The 25,155-nt window shown below is 45.8% G+C and overlaps 1 protein-coding gene across 1 annotated transcript; it reads right to left on the reverse strand.

The window, feature by feature from the left end:
- Positions 1–9,603: 9,603 nt before the first annotated feature.
- MTURN (maturin, neural progenitor differentiation regulator homolog) lies at positions 9,604–24,903 on the reverse strand. Its single transcript, XM_030231469.2, has 3 exons — positions 24,719–24,903; positions 19,045–19,167; positions 9,604–12,888 (listed from the first exon to the last, which is right to left on the reverse strand). Exons 1-3 carry the CDS (start codon positions 24,878–24,880, stop codon positions 12,778–12,780), a joined length of 396 nt encoding a protein of 131 aa, XP_030087329.1. The 5' UTR covers positions 24,881–24,903; the 3' UTR covers positions 9,604–12,777.
- Between the last annotated feature and the right edge of the window lie 252 nt (positions 24,904–25,155).

The raw sequence follows: 25,155 nt of genomic DNA on the forward strand, positions 1-25,155 counted from the left end.
TGCTGTCTATCCTCTGAGGCACCTCTAGAAGCGTTTGACACATGCCAGGGGACTCCATGACCCAGAAAATCCTGAAGATGAATAGAAAAGGCAACACCAAAACATTCTTTGGAGTTCTCTATGCAGCCATAAAGCAAGTGTTTAGATGGACAAAAAGAGCAGGAGCTGGATGAAAACCAGCTCTAAGATTCACTGATTAAGCTGAAGAGGAAACTGAGATTTTACTCTTTTAGTAAACCACTGAGCTACATCATGAGCTGCCCATCAGACGTGCTGGCTTCAGTGGCAGTAGTCAGAAGCATGCCATTCACATCTTCTGTGTGATTTGCTTGAGTGTCTCAATGTCTGATACCAAACAGCAAGCATCAGGCCACTGCAGATGACTGAATGGCTAAACTTGGTCACTTTGCTTTGATTGTAGTAACTCTCAGCATCATCATCCCATTACGCCTGTAGGCCTGGGCAGGTCCCTTCTCCCTGGGTAAGGCTTGCCATACAGAATACAAACAGCTCTGTTGCAGGGCCAGTGGGAGGGAGGAGACTTTATTAGGAAGAAAAACATGACTTTTATTGTTCTGAAAGAACAGTTGGTGGTGAAATGTGTGATAACGTACAAGTTCATGCAAATGGATGTGGTGACAAGCTGCACCAAGGGTGCAGAGGATTTTATGCTCAGAACTGCAGCAGTGTCTCTCTCACAGAGCAGCAAATAGCCCTGTCTGTTCAGTATGGTGGCTGGCTGGGTGTGGAGCACTGTGGCAGCAGGGCAGCACATAGTCATAAGGATTTGGGGTCCTGCCAATGCTCTTATTGCAAATGTTGAAGAAGCTGAGTGACAAGGGAAGAGGCTAGAGGTTGGCTGCAGCTCCTGGAGCAGAGCAGGGGCACAGCACCTCACTAGGGATTGGTGAGGAGGAAGAAGAGGGGCAGAGGCTGCAGTTCATTTCTTGGGTTCCACACTGAAGACTTTTCTTCTCTCCAGGAACACTCCAGTTTTGAGATGTTAATTCCACCGCTTCTTATGTGTTTCTGAATACTCTTTAGTGGTGTATCTGGCAGTGTTGGGTAAAAGGCTGGACTCAATGATTAGTTAGAGGCCTTTTTGAACCTTAATGATTCTAACCCAAGTCTATCCCCAGTTTCCCTCTTGAGCTCTTTTATGTGCTGATGGACAAAAGCATGTTCCTGGGGCCTTTGCTGATCTGCTGCTGCAATGCAATCTATCTTTTAGCAGGGATGCTGCATGAGGCCTGTTACCTGCTTGATTGCTCATCTCTGCCTGGGAGGGTTCAGGGAATGTTGATGAACTCTGGTTAATGATCACATTACCGGTTCTGCAGGTAGTGCCCTCCCTTATTTGGATGACATAACAAAAAAACCTGTACATTGACAAAATCTAAGGGAATTTAGCAAGAGCCTTGCTCTGGTGATGCCCACATAGGTGCCTCCTGCTATCCTGCAGAACTGGAAAAACACACACTCATGCACTGGTCCTGATGCACAATTGGAGAGATCTCAGCAAACATTTCATTATCCCACTTTATATCTGCAGCTCATGGATTGGTGCATCCATAAAACTGTCATGCCCTCGGGCTCAGATATTTTGTGATGACAAGAAAGGGTCCATAGCCTGTTTTGTAATTTAGGTTTTGCATAAATAATTTTATTGCAGCCTGCTACACTGACTTCAGAAGGCTCAAAAAACAGAGCTGAATTCATCAAGGTCAGGCATTCACTTTCCATAGCCAGAGGCACATGGAGGAGGAGATATGTGACCAGCACCTGGTTGACCACCCTAGGCACTGCAGCCAAGAGGGTCATTGACAGCTGGGTGACACACCAGCAGCCTTTGTCATGAGATTATGTGAGCTGGGCACGAACTCACATGCTCAGTCAGCTCCCAGAGCTGCCACTCCCCATGGCTGCTACATGACTTACAGGCAGCTCAAAACCTTCCCTGGTAAGGGGTTTGCAGAAACAAAAAGCAGTACAGTAAACAGGGAGTAATAGGATAATAAAAAAGAAAAACCTTCAAGAAGAGCCAAAATAAAATTCTCCAAACTTTTATTAACCAAACCAGACAGTGTGGAGGCATAAAAGCTGGCATTGATTTTCTGTGTGAATTGCTGCATTTCTAGCACTATGTGTCCTCCTGAACCAAGACTGCCAGTCTCTGCTCTTCACTAGAGCTGAGCATATGATCCTTAAGGATGCAGACAAAAATGGAGAGCTGTGCTTGGAGGGTTTCCAGCTAAAAAATAAGGAAAAGGGCAGCCATAGACTTGAGCATGCTGACCAGGAGAAAAGCTGGGGAGAAAGAGGCATATTTTGCCAACTGCACTCCCAGTTACTTAGCCTGCAGCTGTAGCTGGGGCGAAGGTGAGCAGTGTGTAGGGTGAATGCAAGCTCACATCCACTCAAGGTAACTCATTTTCTCATTACTGAGCAATGTGCTGCACATGTTGGCAGTGTCCTCCAGGCACTGGTTTCAGGTCTCCCCTGACAGGGCTGCTTGCTGCAAGGCAAAGACATGGAATGCATGGACAACGTCCGTGCTGACCGGACATGGAATGACTGTGATCTGCTTGTCAGCCTCAAGTCATTTCAATGCGGCAGAGTTTGGCTCCCTTACACTGCTGTTTCAACCCCAGAAGCTGAAAAAGCCCAGGGAAAACTCAGCTCCACCTCCAGTCCTGGGCTGGAGTGGCAGGTAGAAAGAGTGCCTGCATGAAGTAGGGATTGCAAGGACCTGTGCAAGCAGAGGTAACATCTGGTCAGCAGCTGCAGCGTGGCTGAGGCCAGCGTGGCACGGTGCACACAGGTGAACGCTGAGAGCAGAGCAGTGTGACCAGCAGCCACACCACGGCAGCACAGGAGTGCACATACACACACAGGCACGGCTGGGGAAGAGCTTGCTCTGCTGGGACATTGCTTCTGCTGCTGTACAGTCCAGCTGTGATCCCAGAAGGAATGAGTACCATTGGAGCCAAGAGGTGTAGGCACCAGCTTCCATTGGCCCATGAAGCTTTGACAATGCTGGCACTCATCCTCCAGCTGCTTCTCCCCTTTGCTTCAGGTTCTCAACCTGTCTGTCTGCATAGGAAAAGTCTGTCTCCAAAGCAGGGCTTCCTGTCCCACGAGCTGATTCTTTTCTTCCCCAGCCTGATCCCTTCTCCAGCAACAATCGAAATTGTCAGAGAGAACAAGCAGGGTCTCACAGGGCAGCAGCAAACTTGCTTTCATCATTCCTGCTAAGTTACCACCAGCTAGAGCTCTTTCAAAATGTAGGCTCTGCTGACCTCTAGGGGACTGCTACAAACCCAAAACCATAAAGGCTTCAAAGCTCGTGGCACGTTACAGCCCTTCTTCACAGGCTCCTCAGGAGCCCTGCGGTGGGGATAACACAGCTGACACAACCCACTCCTGGTCTCTTTAGCCCTGCGAGGAGCTGTAAAGAAAACCCCGGCTCCAACACTGGCTCTTCCATCTCACCCTTATGGCAGCAATAGCCCAAGAAATGTGTAGAAGAAATGTTGGGTTGTTGGGGAGGTATTACCTGCTATCAGACTGCCTCATGTAATTACTGCTTTTCAGCATGGAGAAGCACACTGGGAGTTTGGGGCTTTCAGTATCATTTTGTCTAATAAAAGGTATAAAAGCCTTGCCTTGGTGTCACAAGTACAGCACAACTTGGTGAAAACCATGGATGCATATACCTAGGCATTGGAAATGAAGTTAAGCGTGCTTTTTTATGGCATTTCATCACTCAGTAAACAAGTAGCAGAATCAAGAACCTTGTCACAGAGTAGAAGTAACCTGAAGAAAACCTAAAATCTGTTGTGCTCCTTAAACACACATGGTGCTGCCAAGCACAGTAACAGCATTTCCCAGCTGGCTGACTGAGGACAGCTGTGGAGGGGAACAGAGCATTAGACAGGAGCCAAGAGAGGCAGCACATGCTGCGTACCTCTAATGGACCTGCTTTTGATACAAAAGCCCTAGAGTATCCAAATTTCTTGTTCCAGGGAAGGTGTGACATAACTTTGGAGAGCTGGAGTGTGGACAGACTTGAGCTGGGAAAAAAACCTGTGCACATGGCAGTGCCCCCAGCTGCAGCCACCACCTTGTAGGGCTGTCCCTGGGCTGAGATCCATGTTAACAGACAGCTGATGTCTAAACCATTTAAATTCACTTGACCTTCTGACACAGGCAGAAGCCTATCCAGCAGAGCTGAGAGGGCAGCAGGCTCCAAGCAGCTAAAGAGGTGCTTGGGAACAGCACTGCTTCTGCAAGAGTAGCTGTACCTGTAGCCAGAGCCCAAATGTCCCAGTGGCTTCCACCACATTCAAAGGTGTCTCAAGAGGCTGTAGGGCCTGTGCTGTTGGGATCGTGCTCCAATACGAGGGAGGCAGTCCTGGCAGACACTCCACCAGCCACAGGAATGACTTCATAAGCAGCACTTGGGGCTCTGGGCACACCAGAGGACATGTAATTAGTGTGCTCCTACTCAGTACTCATGCCCTGGGAAGTGCCAAAATACATGGCAAAAATACAAGGCAAGTGCTAAGTTAAAGCACTTCCTCTTCCACAGGCTGGAAGATGTCAACCCACAGAGACTCACGACAAAAGGTAACAACTGACTTGACTCTTACAACTAAATCAGGGTGAGAAGATGTCAAAGTGGCAATTAAGAGTGAAGTGTTTAAAGAAAAGAGACAAATTATTTGAAAAGAATCACCATTTTCATTTCAGCATCGTTACACGTCTCTTAATTAGAACAGATGTCTCCCTATTCTGTGCAAAACAGAAAAGGACCTGCGAGGTCTGAAATACTGGCTCATATACAAATACTACCACCAATTCCTGGCTTCTGACAGCAAATCCACTGCCTCAGACTGTGCCAACCGAACCACCTGATGATTCTGGGTCCATCAGGGCTGGCTTTGCAGTGCCCAAAGCTCAGATGACATCATTTTCTCCTCCTTACACCTATAAACACTGTGTTATCTCACCATGCACCAGTAGTGCCCGTGAAAGTCAAGCCTGTGCCACATGCATTGTATGTGTTTTAGCCCCCTCAGATTCACAACTGAGTTGATTTTGCTCACTGAGAAAAGACACCATCAGTCATCAGAGTTTGGTAAGCTCTTTAATGGGAAGCTCAGGGTGTAATGACACTGTTGGATTTGACACCTTGGTGGTGGACGAGGAAGGAGGATCAGAAGGTATGCGATGCTCCACTGTGGGCTTACACCTTTGAAAGTGCTGAACAAAAGGGCAACTTCTTTTGCTGACTCCTTTCACAGCTTAATAGTCCCAAAGACAGAGAGGTCTTCCAGCCAGAAAAATGGTGGAAACCACACCAAAGACAGCCTTGGCACAGCATGGCACAACATGATCTCTCCTTGGTGTGTTGAGGGCTGACTAGTCCCTGCATTAGTAAAGGAAAACTTGACAAAAGAATTGCATTTTCTGAAATCCAGAGCTGACACTTCTACCACCCCTGAAGATGAAAGCTTCCTTTACATGCAGTGTTACCACAGATCTTTGCCTACATGAGCAACAGCATGTTGGTACAGAAAGGGAATTTCAAAGTTCAATGTATTTTACATGAAACCAGTAAGGTTCATTATAGTCAGCAATAACTAGTTCAAAGAAGTTTGAGGTTTTTTTCTTGTAGACAAATGAAGGCCTTTTTTGTTAATCTGTATTTTTTTTATGTCCAAGCTTGAACTGACAATGCAGTGCTACGTAGCTTTGTAAAAACTGGGGCTTGCAATAATGCAATGTACCTTTAGGGGCTGTCTTTCTTCAAAAAAAAAAATCAGCAATAAGAAAAAAGTCAAACACAGATAATGTAAAAGACAATTTGGCTCACTAAACCAGCAAATGTGGTTAAGCGAAGTTTCCTCTGCCCACCTGCCACAGACATCAGACACCAACAGTGCAATTAAGTCTTGGAAGTCCAATAAAACCCCAAAGTGACAGGGTCTGCTTTCTAAGGACCAAATTTAAGGACTCAATTTAAATATCTGCATTGGAAGTGATGTCCCCTGAGCCTTCAGCTCCGTGGTTACCCTGCAAGGATGACATCAAGTCCAGCCTGTTACAGGATCTAGGAGTTGCTGCCCTGAGTCACTCCTGCCTGGCTCTCACACAAAGCTTTTCCAGTTGCAGCTGTCTGCAGAAACAGGCTGCTGGGGAGAAGGGGAGGTCCTGCCAGAATTAAACACATAAAACAAAGCTTTTGCCTCTGCTCAGCAATTTACAGAAAGGGGCATCCAGCTAATGCCCCTGAAGGGATCCTTCCCAATTTCCTATGTCTTCTGGCCAGACCGAAAACAGCCAGCAGAGAAAGAGACCTCCCAGTGACCAAGGCAACCAGACAAGTCTCATTTTCTGGATGTCCAACCTGGAGAGTCTCAATGGGTTATGATTTTCAGAGACTGGATTATCTGGCTAGACATAACAGCCTGTGAAATGATACTGGGTTTGGCACATGAATGACTGCTGTCTTTTGCACAACCCCTGTCTGGCATGGACCACTCACGGGTCCTCAAGGGATAACACATCTCCCATGCCAACTCATCCCCCTGTACAGAAAGGACAGTGTGACTCACACTGTGCGGAACTACAGCTCCATTGATGCACCTGGCTTCAAGCTGTGGGATGTAAGAGGTGCTTCTCTCCTCCTTCCTATGCTTCCCTTCTTCTGGGAGTAAGAACTTCTGAGAAGAACAGAATGGTAAGGACGGACAGGAGAGAAGTATGGACACAGGATAAGGATGCAACTTTACCTTCTGCTACTGCTAAAGCTAACACTGAGTAAAACAACCATAGATATCAGCCCTGGATCCCAGACAAAGATCAGGAAAGATGCTGAAAGAGGCTGGGAATATGTCCTGAATGGCAGCTTTCCAAAACAATGTCCACAATATTATTGCAATTGTTTTTACTGTCACAGTCTCGTGTCCCACCTCACAAAGGGGTAAAAGGCAGGGACCTACTCAGCAATGTTGCAGCAGAAACACCTCCCTGCTGCTCCCAGCCACCACATGACACTGCACACCTTCCATGGGTCACAGTGACAGGATGCAGCAGCTGATATGCATGTCACTGATGCAGGCAAACTGACTATGGCTATTCCCAGAAGAAGTGGCATTCTTACACGCATGAGACTTTCAAAGGTACAGCACTATGCATGGAGGGAAACTGACGGGAAAAGAGCTGGGAGCAGGAGCTGAAGTCTGGCAGGGGTTCAGGTCATCATGCTCAGGGGTGAGTTATTCCCCCTGTTTCTGTGATAACACTCTCAAAAAATTTTTTCTCTCATGAACAAGTCCTTTTAAAAAGATGTTACTATGCGCCTAAGAAAGGAGCTTCCTGCACCCTGACTGCTGCTCCTACCAACTCACACAATATCATAATGCTGGAGAAGAGGAATAGGCTTTTCGATTTGCCTTCTCTATCCCTTCCTGCCTCAACTATCTCAATGCATTAATCAGGCAGGACACTAACAGGAAAACACTACTGAGCTCAAGGCCTCAGTAGTGTCCAGAGGAGCTTTTTCATAAACTGCATGATCATGCGTGATCATCAATATGCAGATACTTGGCAGGATGGCTTTGGCTGTCTCAGAAATATCAGCATCTCTCTTTCTGAAGGGGCTTACTTAGCTCTCTCTTGCCCCTGCACTTGTCTCAGTTCTGAAATCTGCCTTTCCATCTGGCAGATGGAAATCCCATGTATTTCTCATCACTCAAGCAGCACTCTGCTTACTACATTCATGCAACTCATATTCAGAAGCACTAGTTCTGCAAGAGGCTCTGCTCTGCGTATTTATATTTAGTTAGAGCATGAAATGCCTATGAGAAAGGCCAAGGGAAAGGTGAAACCCTTCTGTGTCCTTTCGTTACTGGTTTGCTCTGATAATGCGTATCTCTGTTGACCCACAGACCTAAAGCGCTATATACACTGCTGGACAAATAATACCAACAGTCCCTTTCAGAAAAGGCTTAAGGTGGGACTTCCAAAGGAGTTATGCTGTTCCTGTTAAATTTTCTGGAGGCCTGCATGCATAACTCAGGCCTGTCCTGAATTCTCAGAGTCTGAGACCTACCTAAAACTCAGGGCAAGGCAATGGCAGAGCTACAAACCCACATCTCACTGAGTACCCAGGTTTGCAAGCATTTATGCATGTGTTGGCAAATCTTGTGTCTCAGTCTGGCAGCCTAGTCACAGGGTCATGCTACCCCTGATTAATTACTGAATGGCTACTAATGGCAATATGTGGTAGGAGGGAGGGAAAAATAAAATACAGATGAAATACAAAAACATGTTGTAGTACAACCAAACCAGCTCCACACCTCTCGCATCATTTGACAAGTATGGAAAAGTAACTCAGTAATCCAGAAATGTATTTGGTCAAAGTAAGGAATCAATACTTTTTGATAAAATACATTCTATATTAATGCTCATTCACATTTATTACATGTAAATTAAATCTTCTATGCATAAAATTCCAGTTTATTCTTAGTGCTGCCTGGTCATGCTTCAGTTCAGCAGCAGGGCTCAACATATTCAGCTCCTAGTGAAGTGAGAGGATATGAGAGTGCTCAGCTTTCTGCAGCACCAAGCCTCCTCACACATCCCCTGGTCCTGCAGGTCCTGCCTGAACAAAATCTCCCTGCCTTCAGTGGGAGTTTTGCAGGGGACAGCTCTGCAGAAGGGCTGGCTGTCCAGCACTTGCAGTCTGTGCGGAAGTCACTCAAATGGCACATGACATTCCAAAGAAAAAGTGAGTTAGTGAATACAGAAAATAATAATAACGTATCTACATAATTTACAGCGTTGTTTGCTTGCAACTGTACTAGTGCTCAACTGCTCATTAACAATTCCATCAATATGCAGGGAAAGGGAGCAGAGTGCAGTACACAATACAACCTGCAGGCAGTCACAAGCACTGAATCTTAGTCTTTCCTCATTTCATGAATTCCTGCCTATCCTGCTGCCACCAGCACCCAGTTCCCACTGGGCCTTGTGGAGTCAATCCCTCACAGCATTTAGGCCAGTCCACATCTCCGCCACAGGCCCCTGACACCGTGCAAGGTACATTTAGCAGCAGGCCCTCAGCTACTACCCATGTACACCCTGCACCCTCCCCTCTGCTGTGCCAGCACTCTGTGCAGCCACACGCTGAGCCAGGTTGTGGGACCAATCCAGCTGGAAGCCTGCCTGTCTGTAAAAGGCAGAGGGCTGTGTTCCAGTCAGACCAGGCTGGCAGCCCAGCTCACTGTGCAGGTGTGTGTGGGGTGCCTGCACCTGCACATTGGTGCCAGCCACCTGCCCCTCAAACAAATGGGTGAAGTTCCCAGCAAACCTGAACAGCAGGACTTTGGCTCCAGCTTGCACGACTGTAAATTGCTTGCTTGCACTACAGTAGAGCAGAGGAAAGTCAGCCCCATAAGATCTGCTTGTGTGAGCCACAACCCAAGGGTTGGATGCTATGAAGAGACTGGTTCTTCCAAGGGAAGGCTCTGCTTAAGGTTGTAGCATCTGCCCTTGCTGGAGAAGAAAGAAAAATTTAGGGGCTTAAAGCAGGGGTGGAAACCACTGGTCTTACACTTTATTTCAGTAAGCAAAAAGCCTATTGCTGCTATACAGTGTTATACAGTGAACTGCCACAGTTCTCACATCACTAGTCCATAGAAAAGGTGCTGCCACTACCATGTCTATGCCTGCATGCTGAAAGAATGTACAAAGTTGCATTAAGCTCTGGTTTTCTTCCACTTTTTTTTTTTATATTCTTAGACTCTGACTTTTACAGTGTTGCAGACACTTCTGTGCAGACTCCGGTAACACACATCATCCCAGTTATGGAAGATCTTTGCCTCCGACGGAAAAGTCATGTGCTATGCATCTCTCAAACCATCATAAATGTAAACCATCAAGAAAACTTGCTCTCTTTAGTAACCCTGGAAAAAGAGTCTTTAAAAAATGTATTGAAAAGGAAACATCATTAACAACAGGGTTTTCAAAATGATGCGAGTTATTTATAGGAATTGTCCAAGCATTTTCTCTTCGCTCACTCTTTGCTTTTATAAAGCTAATTCTGTATAAAAGGGCTTTTGAAGCGTGTGACCATCATTTTACAACATTTAAAAAACTGGAAAAAAAGGAGTTAATTTAGAAACATCGTTCTTGGTTGTGGAAAACAGCTGTATTACATCAGAATTACCTTTGCTTCTTATATTTTCAGTACAAAAGGCAAGTAAATAAAGAGACCCTGCATCTTCACAGTCTGGCACTCATCCAAGTTACTTGGAGCTATGTAAAACAGGTAAAAAGTATGAGGGGTCATCTTTTCCTTATTACTAAGGGCCTCACCAAACCCCTTAGGGAGCAAGTCCCCTGACAAGTAAAACCTCACTAGATTTTATATCAGCTGAAGCAGTATTTTAGCTCCCCACCAATAAGGTGTACATGCCCAGACTTGCTCAAAGGCCCAGGAAGAGGTCCAGCATAATTTTAAGAGCCAGGTGCTGGTTGATACCCTTATGGCTTCAGGGTTAAGTTGCATTCAAGTTGCGCTCAAGGAAGAGTCTGGAAAATACAGGCCTGTCAGTCTCACTTCAGTTCCCAGTAAAATAATGGAAAATATTATTCTGGAAGGTATATAAAAACACCTGGAGTACAATTCAGTCACTGGTCACAGCCAGCTTGGCTTCATGAAGGCAAAGTCCTGCTTGTCAAACCTGACTTCCTTTTATGACAAGGTAATTCACCTGGTTGATCAAGGGAAGCAAGTTGATGTCATATATTTGGAGTTCAGTAAAGCTTTTGATACTCTATCAAAAGTATCCTTCTGACCAAAATGTCCAGCACACAGCTGGATAAACATGTCATGGATGGGTCAGTAGCTGGTTCACAGGCTGGGCACAAAGGGTTACAGTGAATGGGGTGACATCAGACCAGTGATCTGTCACCAGTGGGGTTCCATAGGGCTCCATCCTTGGCCCTGTGCTCTTCAACATCTCATTAACAACCAGGACACAGGACTTGAAGGAATACTAAGTAAGTTTGCTGATGACACTAAATTGGGAGGAGCTGTCAACTCTAGAGGGCAGAGAGACGTCGACAAATTAAAGAGATGGGTAATCACCAACTGTGTGAAGTTTAGCAGGGGCAAGTGCTGGATTCTGCACCTGGGACAGGACAACCCTGGCTCTGTGTAAAGAGTGGGGAATGAGAGGCTGGAGAGCAGCACTGTGGAAAGGGACCTGGGGTCCTGACTGATGGCAAGTTGAATGTGAGTTAGCAGTGCCCTGGCAGCCAGGAGAGCCAAGTGTGTCCTGGGGGACATCAGGGACAGCATGGCCAGCCAGGCAAGGGAGGGGACTGTCCTGCTCTGCTCTGGTCTGCACTGGGGTGGCTTCACCTTAAGTGCTGGGGGCAGTTTTGGGAGCCACAATGTAAAGAAGACATTTAACTATTAGAGAGTGCCCAGAGGATGGCAACAAGGATGGTAAAGGGTCTGGAAGGGAAGCCTGGTGAGGAGTGGCTGAGGTGACTTGGTTTGTTCAGCCTGGAGGAGACTGAGAGGAGACCTCATTGTGGTCTTCAGCATCCTCAGGAGGGGAAGAGGAGGGGAAGCTACACATCTCTTCACTCTCATGACCAGTGACAGGACCCAAGAGAATGGCTTGAAACTGTCAGTGGCGAATTAGGTTGGTTATCAGGAAAGGTTCCTCACCCAGAGGGTGGCTCGGCACCTGAACAGGCTCCCCAGAGAAGTGGTCACAGCACAAACCTGACAGAGTTCAAGAAGTGTTTGGACAATGTTCTCAGGCACATGGTTTGACTTTTAGGGTGCCCTGCCTAGGGCCAAGAGTTGGACTTGAGGATCCTGATGGGTCTCTTCCAACTCAGCATATTCTGTGATTCCATGATTCTAATGCACAATGCCACGAGGTTTGAGTAATAATTTGGCAGTGTATCAAAACCAGCAAAGCTTAAAGTTAGTTGTCATGCAGAAGTGGGATAGGCGACAACTATTTTTTACTTGATTTGTAAGAAATCAGCATTTGCCTTTGGATCACATGGTGTCAAAGTACCAGGGCTGGTTATAATGTGTGCTGCTGGTGCCAGGTATTAATTCAGCACTTGGAAACTCAGGTGTCAGTGAAATGACACCAATATGTCTGACACCCCCTGGATTTCCTACGTCCCATTATTTTTGTTAAGCCTTAATATGCACTTCTGCAGCACCAACCACTACTAAACTACTGTTTTTCAGGAGAAGTCTCTCCATGTTTGGTACTTTGTCAAAAACCTATAGCTGTTGAACTAAAAAGAAAAGCGCAGTTGGTGTTTGCTCTCTGCGCTGGTTTCCTTGGAAAGGTCACGGGTGAGGACTCAGCACCCTCCCCACACGCCTCCTACATTCTCAGTACTCTACATTCATGTCAGCAAACACTACTCTCGAACACAAATCGAAGAGACAAGTCAGCGACAAAACTACTTCTAGACCGATAACGGCAGAATGCTACCAAGACAATTCCATAGAAAACCCACTGAAGCAGGAGCAAAATTCAGGTCACTTCTTAGCAAAGCTCATCACGGATTATTATTATTTTTTTAAAACCATTTTTTGTAAAATTTTTATCTTGGCAGCCAGATATCCCCTTGTGATGTGCTAATTCAAACAGGCTAACGTGGGACCACCTGACCCCACCTGGTACCAAAGGCTTCCGAATTTTTTTATAGCTTCTCAGAAAATCACTGCTGACTGACACCCATCTGTTGGTGATCGGCTTCTGGCTCCTCTTCTTCCACATCTGCGTTATATTCTTCAAATGCATCATCATCAACATCTGGAAGCCCAAGTAACTACAAAGAAGAGAAAATACTGTGTAACAGTGAATTACCCACTCATGCAGCTTTGCTGCAAATCTTCACACAAATCCTATGTGCACTTCTTAAAAACCTCAAACCCTGGAATAACAGTACTGCATAATGATCTTGACTCTCTTTCTCTCCCTCCTGGGATAAAGAAAGATTTGAAAATGCATCCTCACACCAAATTAAGCGCTCAGAGACCGGAAGATAAATAAAACCAAAACAGAGCACTCGCAAAAAGCTTCACATTCTTCCCTGAGGTCACATTATGAATTGTTGAGTGTTTAGACTTGGCAGTGGTTTAACTTCAGAAAGAACCATGATAATACTGTAGCAGTAGTTGTCTTGGTTTAAGTTTGTTTTTCATCAGCCCTATAAAAGCAAAGGAGAAAACATCCTCATGAAGGCCTGCCTAGTGTGGAATAGGCAAGGAGTCCCTAAGAGCCCAAAAACCCCAACATGTCAAATGCTCTTCTTGAAGCCTTCACTCCATCACACCAGATAAAGTCTTGCTTGCTGTATAAAGCCCATTCAGTAAGAATTACTGTGTATTCCACTGAAATGCCATTCCTTTAAACTTCTGCAAATTAGATTTGGGCTTGCAAGGAATTGCCAGTCCATCTTGCTTGGACAATGTTTGGATGCCTCCACCTGATGGCTCTGACCACTGCAATGTCACCTCTTCAGTACAGGAAGAAGAGCAAGCAGCCATGTTTGAACTTCTCCCCTCTCCCCCAAAAGGTTGCCACGCCAACAGAAGTGAGGAAGACAGATAAACTGAGTAACAGTCAAAATAAAGCATCTGTTGTAGAAATCTCAGATTCCTCCACTAACAGCTATTAATAGCCACAAAGCAAAATCATAGGCCCGGCATTACTGAGAATACCATGTATTTAGCTTGCCAGGGCTGGAAGAGCAGCACAGATGCATGTAACACCCTCTTTGGAGAGTGATGCAGCTGTTAGCTCTTGAAAGAGGCAAAGCCCAGAAAAATCGTGAGGAGGGTGACACTCTTTAGGTGAGAGCATGGAAATGAGAAGGCTGCAATGAGGCAGATTTTCAGGGACTTAAACTAATTCAGTCTTTGATCGACATTCAAAATTATTCAGTGGACATAAATACAAGGCATAGAATTAGCTTCTGGGTGCAATGAAGCTTGTATTCCTCACTGTCACTGGGAGAAAATCAGAGTTTTGTTACAGGCTTTCTTTGGCAGGGAAATGGAAGGAGAATTTGCTGACTAAATCCCCTCCTTCGCATTTTAAAAATACTCACAGAAAGACCCCAAATGGAAAATGTTTTTGTTTTCTGAGCAGAACAAAGTAATTTTTCCTCTGCATACATATTTTTCAAATCAAATGCTTAACAGAACATGAACTTCTCAGTTCATTTTCAGGATGCGGGGGTTTTATTTTGTGTTGAAGCTAAAATTAAAATACTCAGTTTTCAAAAGGCAAAATTAAGGACTCTTTCTAGATCTTCTAATACACCAGTATTATTTTTCATACACATATCTGGTATATTCAAATTAGATGTGAGTCTTGTACTCCTGTTTGTATCACCTGGCAGAAAGACTTTTGATTGCATTTTTTTTCCCCACCTCTGGTCATAATTACTCTTTGATTTGCAAGGAAATGAGTCACATGAATCTTAATTTTATGGGATACTGTACTGCAAAATTAGCATGAAAAACACAACATGCACCACAAGAACTCCAAACACACGCACAATCCCAAAGGATGGGGAGTACATCCTGCTTTTCACACATCCCCTCTCTCTTTGCCATCAGGAAATCCAGCTCCTCTTCCCCTGGAACAGTGTAAATCAGAGGGAGCAGTGTAAATCAGAGTGATGTTATAGGCTTTAGTGGTTTTACAGAGGAAGAATAGGGGTGGGGTGGGATGGGATTCTTCTCCAAGGGAGATGCAGTTTTATTATCTCGGAAACACTTTATGACCCTCCAAGCCACCAAGGACCTCAGCCGTGAAGGTCTTGCTTTTAGGTGTCATATCCTGTTGCTTCCCACAGGATTGTGGTGGCCCCTCACTGCTGTTAACCCCTTTCTGCTCTCTGGACTGCAGTGACAAATCAGCCCACACCTTCAACATATGAAGGGAGGATCAGGGTCCAAAGTGCAGGGAGCTCTACAAGCATTGGGACAAAACAGAAGAAGGATATACAAAAGGTAAGGACAAAGTAAGATGATGAAGATGGCCTGGGCTGATCCTAGATTGACTCCCTTATCTTCCTTCCCACACACTAGTTTCTGCTTCTAGTCCAAAACTGCTACGTATTTTGAAGTATCAGCTATGCTGCAGGCTTGAAAGGACTTAACTGCAGAGGAAAACAAGGAGAAAAGACATAAAATAGAAAAGTGTTGTAGAAAGAGAGAGCTGATTCATCAGCAGAAAGGTGAACAAAACTGCCAGGCAGGGATGCATGGCTAGGAGGAGGTCAGGGGCATGGTGAGGAGGAAAGGAGGGAGGGTAACAACCAGCAGCATTGCCTGAATGACAGCTATTTATTTCTGCAGGCCAGACTACCCATCTGGAGGTAAAGGAGAGGTCATGGGACATGCACGAATTCATGAATAAGGAATAAATGGCTTTTACACTGCAGCCTCTCTACTTCAGATGTAGGCTTTCCAGGCTGAAGATGAGCTCAGTGTAAGACCCCTGGAATCTGCTGCTGAATTGTATGACTCATGCCTTGGTTTCCTGCAAACTTTGCCAGTTGGTGTGATGTCCTTCAGGTATTTCTTATATTTGTCTTTCTTAACCCTTTCAAAGTGCCCTGATTTTACAAATAACCTCGCAGTTACGAACTCACAGAAGCAGAGCAATGCCATCTCCTACCAAAAGCTGGCACACAAGCACACTGAAAAAGAAACCATGTACAAGACTGAGTTTTAGCAGTCCATGTGATGCTACACTAGAGATAACCCAGATCAGTGGAATCCCTGTGGGAAGGGCTACGTCTCCAGACAGATATGCTTGAAAGCACCAGCATGGGCATCTCCTAGCACCGGAGCATGGCACCTCTGACACCAGAGAAACCAAAACACAGAAGGAGATGGTAGAACACAGAAGGATAGTATTTTTGAGCCCAGTGCTATTGGTTGATATCATATACCTTTGTGGTGTCTGGCACTTCTGGATGCTCCCTGAAGAAGTGGATAATAAGACAAATTACAAAGTTTTGTGGAAACTGACCCAGGAAGGCAGTAATGGGTAGAGACAACATGCCCCTCACCACCTTCAGTAAAGAAACACCTTGAGAGGTGTGGATAGTTGCAGGCAAACCAGCACTTTTTAAAAGCCTCATCTAATTAAATATCCTGCTTGGCACTGTGTTTAGGCACATAAAACATTAGGGAGAGATGCCTGAGAACAGTGAGGGACCGTGAGCAGACCTAGATCACCCTCATTGCCTTCTGTGCCCCAGGAAGACTGGTGAGCAGAGGGAATTCTCTGTCTCTCACTGAGAGGGATGCCAACTGCTGGGCATTCATATTCTCACTGTCTCCAAAACAGGGCCCAGCAGCATGAGAAGCCTCTCCACAGCCCCGGGGCAAGCTCATGAAGACAGGGCTGTTATCATGAATGTGCAGAGCAGGACTGAGCTGAGTTACCAGAAAAAGTTGGTTTTGGAGCCTGCAGTTATGGGAAGGCAGATGCTCATCCTGTGCAAAACGGCATGGAAAGCTGCAGATGCACTGCCACTGTTTTCTTCTAAATATTCCCCTTCAAAGGACTCCAACAAAGAATTTCAGAACTGTCTGATAATCACAGATGTCTACTGGGAATACCAAAATGGAGAAGACTTTCAGAAGGTGCTTTGCAGTGCTTAGCAAGAACCTGCTAAAAACCTGCTCCCTGGTGCCCCAGACTGAGAGCCAGAGCCACCAGATACTTCAGAAAAGCTCAGTCTGACCTTCAGTTGCAGTTTCTTCCTGAACTGCCATTTTTCACACCGGAGTTTGCCAGACTGGTCTCTGTCAGCTGATTCGCTGGGATAGAGGAGAAGAAATGCCCTGCAAATGTACTGTTGCCTTGAAGCTGACAGCAAGGTGGTCTCATTGGTAAATGGGTCCAGTTCAGAAAGGACAGGACACACTATGAAGTGATGCCAAAGAAATCATTTCCCAATCTCAAAGAAAAGTTGTTTTGTTCTGGGAAAGGCCTGAGGGTACAAAGTACTGTTTCCATACATCTACTGTAACACCATTCAATTTTTAAAATCTTTCCTCCCATGTATGTGCTATTTTTAATAGTTACTATTAGGAAAAAATGTCGATACATTCCTTAATTAGACTTGTCTACACACAGCCATACCTCAAATGATAAACCCTTACACTGATGCAAATCTCTCAATACTTGGTGAAAGGAGAATCTGAGAAACTTAATATCTGTGGTACAACCACGAGAAAATGAAGAGGCACTTGATTACAGTCTGAAAGAGGTTTCTGGCAACTGAGGACACCATTTTTGTGCAAACAAAAGCAAAATGAAATTCAACAGCTAGGAAGCAAAACTAGAAAAATGCAGATTGTAATGAGTTATTCAAAGCACTGTAACTAGCCATGAGAAGAAGTGCCCAGCAGTGTTCTATCCTGTAAGTCACCTGAAGACTACATCAAGAGCCGGTGTCTTTGGAAAAGACATATTCTAGTTCAACCTCATTTTCTATGGTCACCTGTGGGAATCATGAGGTGAAATGTGATGTATTAATGAAGGGCACAGGATACATGAGCATAATGGTTCCTCTTGCTTTCAACCTTTTTATTTTGAAGAGTAGCTCAACTTGCTTTGACTGAAGTCAATTTCTCAGTAACTTAAATTATGGTGGAATAAACATGTTTTAAATGAAATAAGTAATCTGCACCAATTTAATTAAGTCTTCTTTAAGTTCTCCTTAGTTAAACCAATGGAAGTTCTTCATCAAAGGCACAGCTTCCCTGAGCAGGAGAAGACAGCTATGAAGATTTTAGAGCCCAATATTGTTCCGGAAAACATAATTATATTTTTTGCATGTTTTCACAATTACAAGCAGCTGTAGTGACAGATCAGATTTCCAGCCCTTTCTAAGAAAAGTGTGCATCTGTTCTATTTATTTCTAGCCTCTCAAAGGATTCTTTAAAACTATGCTCTTTTATGTAGACCAGCTGTGGTGATCTGTGCAAGGGTGTAACACAGGGAGGGCCAGTGTTTTCAGATTGGTGCTCCAGGCCCTCCCTTTCATACTAAATACTTTGGATACATTTCCAGTCTTCTCAACTAGTCAGCCAGAAAAAGACAGGAGGGAAAAGTTGAGTATAAAAACATCCATTGGTGAACTTTCTCATGGACATGACAGGAGAATGGCTCTGGCTACGAACCTTCCCCTGCTTTGCACCAAGCCCTTAGCCAGCCCTAAACATGCAAAAGGAGTATTTGGCAGAAATGAAGGACAATGGCTAGCCTAAGACACCTCACCCTGATGAAATCTTGGCTTTGGCACAAATCTTAGTGTTAAACAAGGATGGAGAAAGCTGAGTAGGAGGAAAACAGTAAAATACAGGCCCCCTCCCCACAAAACCCAGCTACTCTTCCAACTTCTTCTCAAGCAGTGACCAAACCAGTGTGTGCAAATACCAAGTGGCAACCTAACAGCAAAATCTGCATCGTTTGGGGGAAAAAAACCCAATCATAAAATAAACCACCCTGAGGAGAGACCGCACTTCCAGTTTCCCAGAGCTTTACTCTTGCTGTTCATATCCTTGCAAAATTCTCCAATTCCAGTGCCAGAAAACAACTCTGCCACAAAGTCCCGTGGTGCTGACTCGTATCCCGTTCCTTGGAGTCAGAGCTGTATCAGCAGGATGCAAGCCCCTGCCCACTGCCACCAGCTGACACATCAGTTGGCCTGCCATCCCGCACAGGAATCTCATCCTCTCAAGCACAGAGATGGAAATAAAAAGGTAGCTGACTTCCAAGAAACAATTTCCAATTGCTTGATGCTAGCTTATGTGCTAACACTCCTGTACCCAGGCAGCTAAATGGAGATGTAAATCTCTGGAGAAGAACAAACAGCTTGCTCTATCCAGTACTCTCCTATTAAAAGTCACAGCTAACTGTAAATGTTTAGAAGGGCAAAAAAATCACTTACAGGTCTGAAGGATTTGAAGACTTTTTCCAATATTTCATGGAGTGTCTTTTTCCCACAGGAGGAGATGTAGTCCTGTGCAAGCTGAAGGAAAGGTAAGCAGTCCTCACTTTCGCTCCACACGTGCTGAAATCCAACAGCAACACAAGAAAGGAAAGGCATTAACAGGAATTCACGCCAATGTTTCCATGTGATTTTATAGGGTGACATGTTGTAAACATCTGCCAAAGTACACCGAGCCTCCTGCAGTTCAGACCCGCCCTGGGGACAGGCATTGCAGGCTCTTTTAGAAGCCATGTTTCTGAGGAGGAACCTGGATTTTATTAACATGATGCATCAGAAAACAGGGAAGTCAATCCAGAAGCAGAAATGCCTCATGGTTGCACCAGCCATGAAGTGCACAAGCACTTGGCGCACACACATTTTACCTATAAAGGTGCTTTTGTTCAACATCAGCTCTGCTCAGACCTGAAGTCGTGTTGGGTTTTCTCTTTTTCTCTATCATCTGCTGCAGTGAAGCCCTCAGGAAGAGCTAAAGCATCTCTTTGTCTTCTGGCATTAGTGCAAATATGATGCGACCCTGGAGGTGGAATTTGATGTGTAATTCTCTCAATGCAGAAGAAAAGATGCAAAATCTGCCTGCAGGCTAGACACAGAGCCAAGGAGAGATGTTTGGGCACTTGCAGCATCCTGACACTTTGAGCCTCCCACCCTGTTTTGAGATTTACTCCTCCTGGAACACAATCTTCTCTTCTCAGGCAGGCACATTTAAACCCACTTGAGATGCTGGATCCCCAGCCTTACACTCAAAGCCTCTCAAAACTGATATTTATTCTGCTGCTAGGAGGTTGCTTGAAACAGAGATGGCAAGCAATGGAGGAAGCACCCAGACAACAATGCTTCCTGTGCCCAAGGGCACAAGCTAATGCATCATCTTAAACACCTTCTGTTTGAAAACTTGGTGCATGGGACTGTCTTAGGCAGCCTGCTACACAGAGAAGTGCAATACTGCCAAACTGGTTTCAGACTCTTGTACCTCTCTTTTTGCACAGCAGCTCTTTTCCCCAGAGTGCCTTTTTACTTGCTATAAACAGCAGGTTATGCTTAAACAAGGAAGATGAGGATCTTTCCAAAACTTAACTAACATTCAGGGAAAGACTCAAAACGACAGATGTTTCAATCCCTAGCATAAGACTTGCATATTGCCTTCCTCTTCAGCGGTGAGTGCCTGCCAGGGATGCAGTTTTGTACTTAATGAAAGAAAACAGTACTTAACATCACCTGAATTGCACCTTTAAGATTAAACCTGTAACTGCTTTGCTATGAACCTCACTTGACCTACATTTTCTTTGCTGCTAGTTGCACTTTACAAGCATAAACATAGTGAAATGTTTTGTTATGAAAAGAGTCCTGCATTACTGAGTAGGTTCTGCTCTTTCCATATAACCAGAGTCATGTCTTAACCATTCTGGCAGTAAAAATAAGTTCTTTACAGTCTTGCCAACTCTCAAACGCACCTACCACAAGTCTCATGATGCTTCATGCCATCTTAAGAGTCATGGGCCTTGTAATCCTATAAATATACAACTAAATCTCAGCTTCCATTTACAACAACAACAACAAAAAAAAAAAGCTGAAAAAAAGTCTGCACTTTGTGATTCCTATGGCCTAAAAAGGCAGAATGTTCATGAAGTGAACTGAAATGAGCCCTCTTCAAAACACCAAATGAACACTTCCAAATCACATTTTTAAAACAGCCTTTGGAGAAGGTTTTGGAGGTCTGGCCCATGATTTCTTCATACTTGGGGTTAGCAATAACTGTTTAGTTACTCCTAAACTTCGGAGCTGAATGTTGCAGCTTGGCAATTCCTGGCTTGTGCCAAACGTGTTGCAATTGTTTATATATATAAAACAAATATGACTGCTGAGATCCTCATTCTTGTTTAAATTGTGGCTTCTTTTGACTACCAGAGCTATACACAGGAGCTTCCACATAAATGAAAATCAGGCCCTGCCCTTTAATAAATCATTGCTGGTTCGTTCCCTAGGGCAAGTTAACCCCGTGTTGTCCTATCATGTTTTTACAATCTCTTTTCAAGCTGCACCACATTTTAGACACCAGTGTGAATTCATCAGCAGTAGGCAGAGGAAGATGACCTAACACAAGAGGAAAACTGAAGAGAATAACCTGATCGCTGAGTTTTTGAGGAGATTTGTTTGCATAGCATCCTAGGACAATTAGCAAGTAACAATTCCAAAAATCTCCCCATCTGCAGAGGATTTAAAATGTTGACTGTGGCAACAAATGCATTACGAAAAGTTTCATGTGCCATTAGTGCACACATCTCATTCAGAAATGGTCTGATTTAATCTTCTCCCTCAAAAACCTCAACCATAATAAAGGCCAGGGCTGTGATGCCTGTCGGTTCAGCTGCATCTACAGCTCTCTGTGGCGTTTCAGTGCTGCACCCAGGCAGTGCAGGAACCCTCTCAGCACTCACTCACCCATCTCCAGAGGAATCTGCAAAAGGAATTTCAGTCTTTCAAAATAAAAACAAACATAATTTCAGGATTCAGCTCCTGCTTAGTAAGTTCAGTAAGGCTGCATAAACAGAGATGCTTTTCCTGGAAAACCCGATGCCTGAGAACTTCTCTGCAGTGGGAGAAGGTGGGTGCTGGCAAACTGGTGGAGCACAGTGCTTGGTTGTGGCTGTGCAGTTAAAAAAATATTAACTCCATGATCAGAGTATTTGTTTTCCAAGCTTGCCCAGTTTTGCTCGCTGTTGCTTTGTGTCACTACAAAAGCACACAGCCACTAATTTCCACCTAAGATCATGGCTGAATTATTTAGTTCAACATCTACACACAGCACATAGCTGATGAAATCAATAGGGTTGTATCTGGAGGGGTTTGCTTTCCCTCACACCTTTAGATGACTCAGTGTAGCTGGATGACAGAATCACTTGCTGGCCCACCTTTTTCTAAGCAGCCCACTTGTTGTGCATGACAGTAAAACTTTTTATTTATGGGGATAACTTGACTTGCATAAAATATTCAGACCCGCTGACTCTGTTCTGAAATATTTTCAGGAAATCTTGCAGCAAGATGGCATCATATTTTTATTTATTTTTATATTTATTTTATTTAGTTACTTTGAACACCACTAATAACATGACATGGTGACAAAACAAATGACAGACTGTAAAGAATAGCATCACAACTCTCACTCTCCTTGATTATGGCTACCCAAGTCAAATTAATTTCTCGAGAACCTCAGGATCATCAGGAGCTGAATAGTACATTGTTCAGCTATCTAAAATGCTGATTTGGAGTTTCAGTGTCCAGGTGGTACTGAAAATGCCAATAAGCATCTACATGGGTCTCCTGCATCTCCAGCATGTTAAAAGCCTAGCCTAAAGATATCTTTTCAGGAAATGAAAAGTATCAGATTGTTATGATCTGGGATCTCTGATGTTAGACAAAATTCAGTGTTTTTCTCCCCCAGACTGCATCTTGGCAACCTTTCCAAGTTTTTCTCGTCTCCTCTTTCCTTTTAAGTTCATCATGCTCATCATTTCCTCCTTACAAGTGGGTTATCATGGAATTCTCTGGCACCTCCTACATAGCTTTTTAAGTCACATCATTATGAAATTGAAATGACGACGTAAAGAAAGAACAAGAATACCAGGCATCAGATGCTTATTAAATGTGAGGCTCCTTTATAAGAGGCACAGGGTGCAAGAAGGCTGTGAAGTGTGTCACTGTGAATTCTGTTTATATTTACTCACTTTCACACTCCACACTGTGTTAAAGGAGCCATGCAACAAGGCTTTAAAGCGCAAATGATAATCAGTCCCTTGGCTTGTATTAAGTCTCCTTAAAATAAACTTTAGCCTGTGATTGCACACAGAAAGCAAAGTTATAATCTGGAACATTAAAAAAAAGGAAAGTGACTGCAAAAAAACAAGATGATCAAGCTGGGAGTAGAAATTAAGTCCCACAGTGCACTAGGAGAAGGAAAGAGGATGCTGGAGAATCTAACCATTAGTGGGTCTTAATCATATTAAAGAAACACCATCTCTTTAACGAAAAAGAATTAAGAATGACACCTATCTGCCTGTCTTAAAAGTATTAGCATTACAAAAAGTGCCTCAACTAATAAGGCTAGAAAAGACAGAAGAAAACGTCATTTCTAGTTTTCCACTCCTCATGTTCCAGATTTGACAGGAGTTGGCCCTTTGCTCCATTTTACTAGTGGTGACTCTGGGCAGAGAGTTCTTCCCACACCAACCCTGGAATGAAAATATTTTCAAAAAAAACCAAAGGGAAAATGTGATTTCAAATTAAAAAAAAAAAAAAATGGTCAGCATTGGAAGAGGATCTGGCCCTTTCTGAGAACAGGGTACAGGCATCTCCAAAGAGCAATGAGCACTGGGGTCTGACAGGCTCAGAGGTGCTGGGAAGACAGATGTGCAGAGCTAGTCCCACAGAGGACTCAGAGAATCCACATCCTGAGATACCCCACTGCTACATCTGAACGTCTCACAAATCCCTGGACAGATGCATAACTAAACTCCAGACATCTTCTTTCATAATTCAGCATGACCATCTACTCGACACAATAAATAAATAAATGTCCTGCTCGCTGGGATCTGTGCTCCTGGAGAACTCATTGCTCTTTGTTTCCACGGACCCATCTGTCAAATGGGCTCACTCTCCACTTACCTGTTGGAAAGGGAATTAGCAAACATTTGTCAAGCAAGTGGAGGGATGAAACTTGCTTCGTGAATGGAAGAACCTACAACATTCCTACAATAATGGTGCTAGGAGCTGTTTTGTTAAAATAAGTAAACCAAAATCCTTTCATTGAAGTTAACTGGCACTTGGCAGCTTACAAACCCCGTGGCTAGGCGCCGCTTTTCCGTGACTCCTCCTGCACTTCTGCTCACCACCGAGAGGGTCTGGCAGAGGGGAAAAGCAACCCCCGACCCTTCCCAAAGACAGGGCTTGTGGTGCCGGAGCCCTTTCCGCACAAACTCGGTGCTGAACTCTGCGAGGGGCGGCGGGGCGGGGGCGCCCAGCCGGCACCTGCACGGATCCCGCGGCGGGCCCGGGGAGCAGCGGGGGCGGGGGGGGCGCGGCCCTCCTGTCATCCTGACTCCATTTTATTCCTGCCCATTCTCCATTTGCCGTGACAGCCCTGCCAGTCCACCCGTCCCCGCGCCGTGCCCCAGCCCCGGCACCCCGGGAGGATGGAGGAGCCGCGGGGGAAAGCGGCAGCTGCAACCCCCGCGGGCACGGGGCAGGCTGGGGGGACCGCACCGCTCCTCCCCGCCCGCCCGGAGCCCGCAGCCACCCCGGGCCGGGTGATGGGGAAGGGGGGGGTGGGGGTGTCCCTGCCCGCGGGGCCGCCCCCCACCGGCAGCGGACTCCATTTTGCAGATTGTGGGAGGATCCCCCCGGCCCCACCGCCCTCCATCACCGCATCCCTCCCTCCCGGGCACGGCCCCGTCCTCCGCCCCCCCCGGCGCTCCCCCTCGGGTGCTCCCACCGGGCTCCGGGGATCCGCACGGACGGAGCGTCCCCGAGGGGCGCGAGGGCTCCCCGCGCGGCCACGCAGACGCGCGGGGGGTGCCCCGCACGCTCGTGACCCCCGATCCCCTCACGGGGCACTCACGAAATTGTCGCCGCAGGCGGCCTCCGGGCAGAGCACGTAGAAGGAGACGCCGGGCTCTGCGTAGAAGTCCATGCGCCGCTCCGTCTCCTCGGCGGCGATGAGCTGGAAGGGCGTGCGGGCGCACCATCGCTCCGCCGCCTCCGCCAGCGCCTCGAAAGCCATCGCCGACCCCGCCGCCGCCGCCGCCGCCGCCTCCCGCCCGCGTCCCCCGCGCCGCCCGCGCCTCGCGCCGCCCCGCGCCCGCCCCGCGCGCCGCCCCTCCCGCCCCCCGCGCCGCGCCTCGCGACCCGCGCGCGGCTCCCGGCACCGGCCCCGCTGGAATTCGCCGCAGACAATTGACTCGACGCCTTCTGGCAACTTGCGGGAGAGGGGAAATAAAATAAAATTTAAAAAAATAAAAGAAAATAAAAGAAAAGAAAGCCCTACGCATGAAGGCT

This window comes from Serinus canaria, chromosome 2, assembly GCF_022539315.1.
Source record: "Serinus canaria isolate serCan28SL12 chromosome 2, serCan2020, whole genome shotgun sequence".
Lineage (NCBI taxonomy): Eukaryota > Metazoa > Chordata > Aves > Passeriformes > Fringillidae > Serinus > Serinus canaria.

What these genes read in the sequence shown, in the direction of transcription:
- MTURN (XM_030231469.2), bottom strand. Translation starts at nt 24,880, where the DNA reads ATGGCTTTCGAGGCGCTGGCGGAGGCGGCGGAGCGATGGTGCGCCCGC. An exon ending in CCGCCTGCGGCGACAATTTC is followed by an intron (nt 19,168 to 24,718) that starts GTGAGTGCCCCG and finishes GTTGGATTTCAG; the next exon opens with CACGTGTGGAGCGAAAGTGA. An exon ending in TCTTCAAATCCTTCAGACCT is followed by an intron (nt 12,889 to 19,044) that starts GTAAGTGATTTT and finishes TCTTCTTTGTAG; the next exon opens with TTACTTGGGCTTCCAGATGT.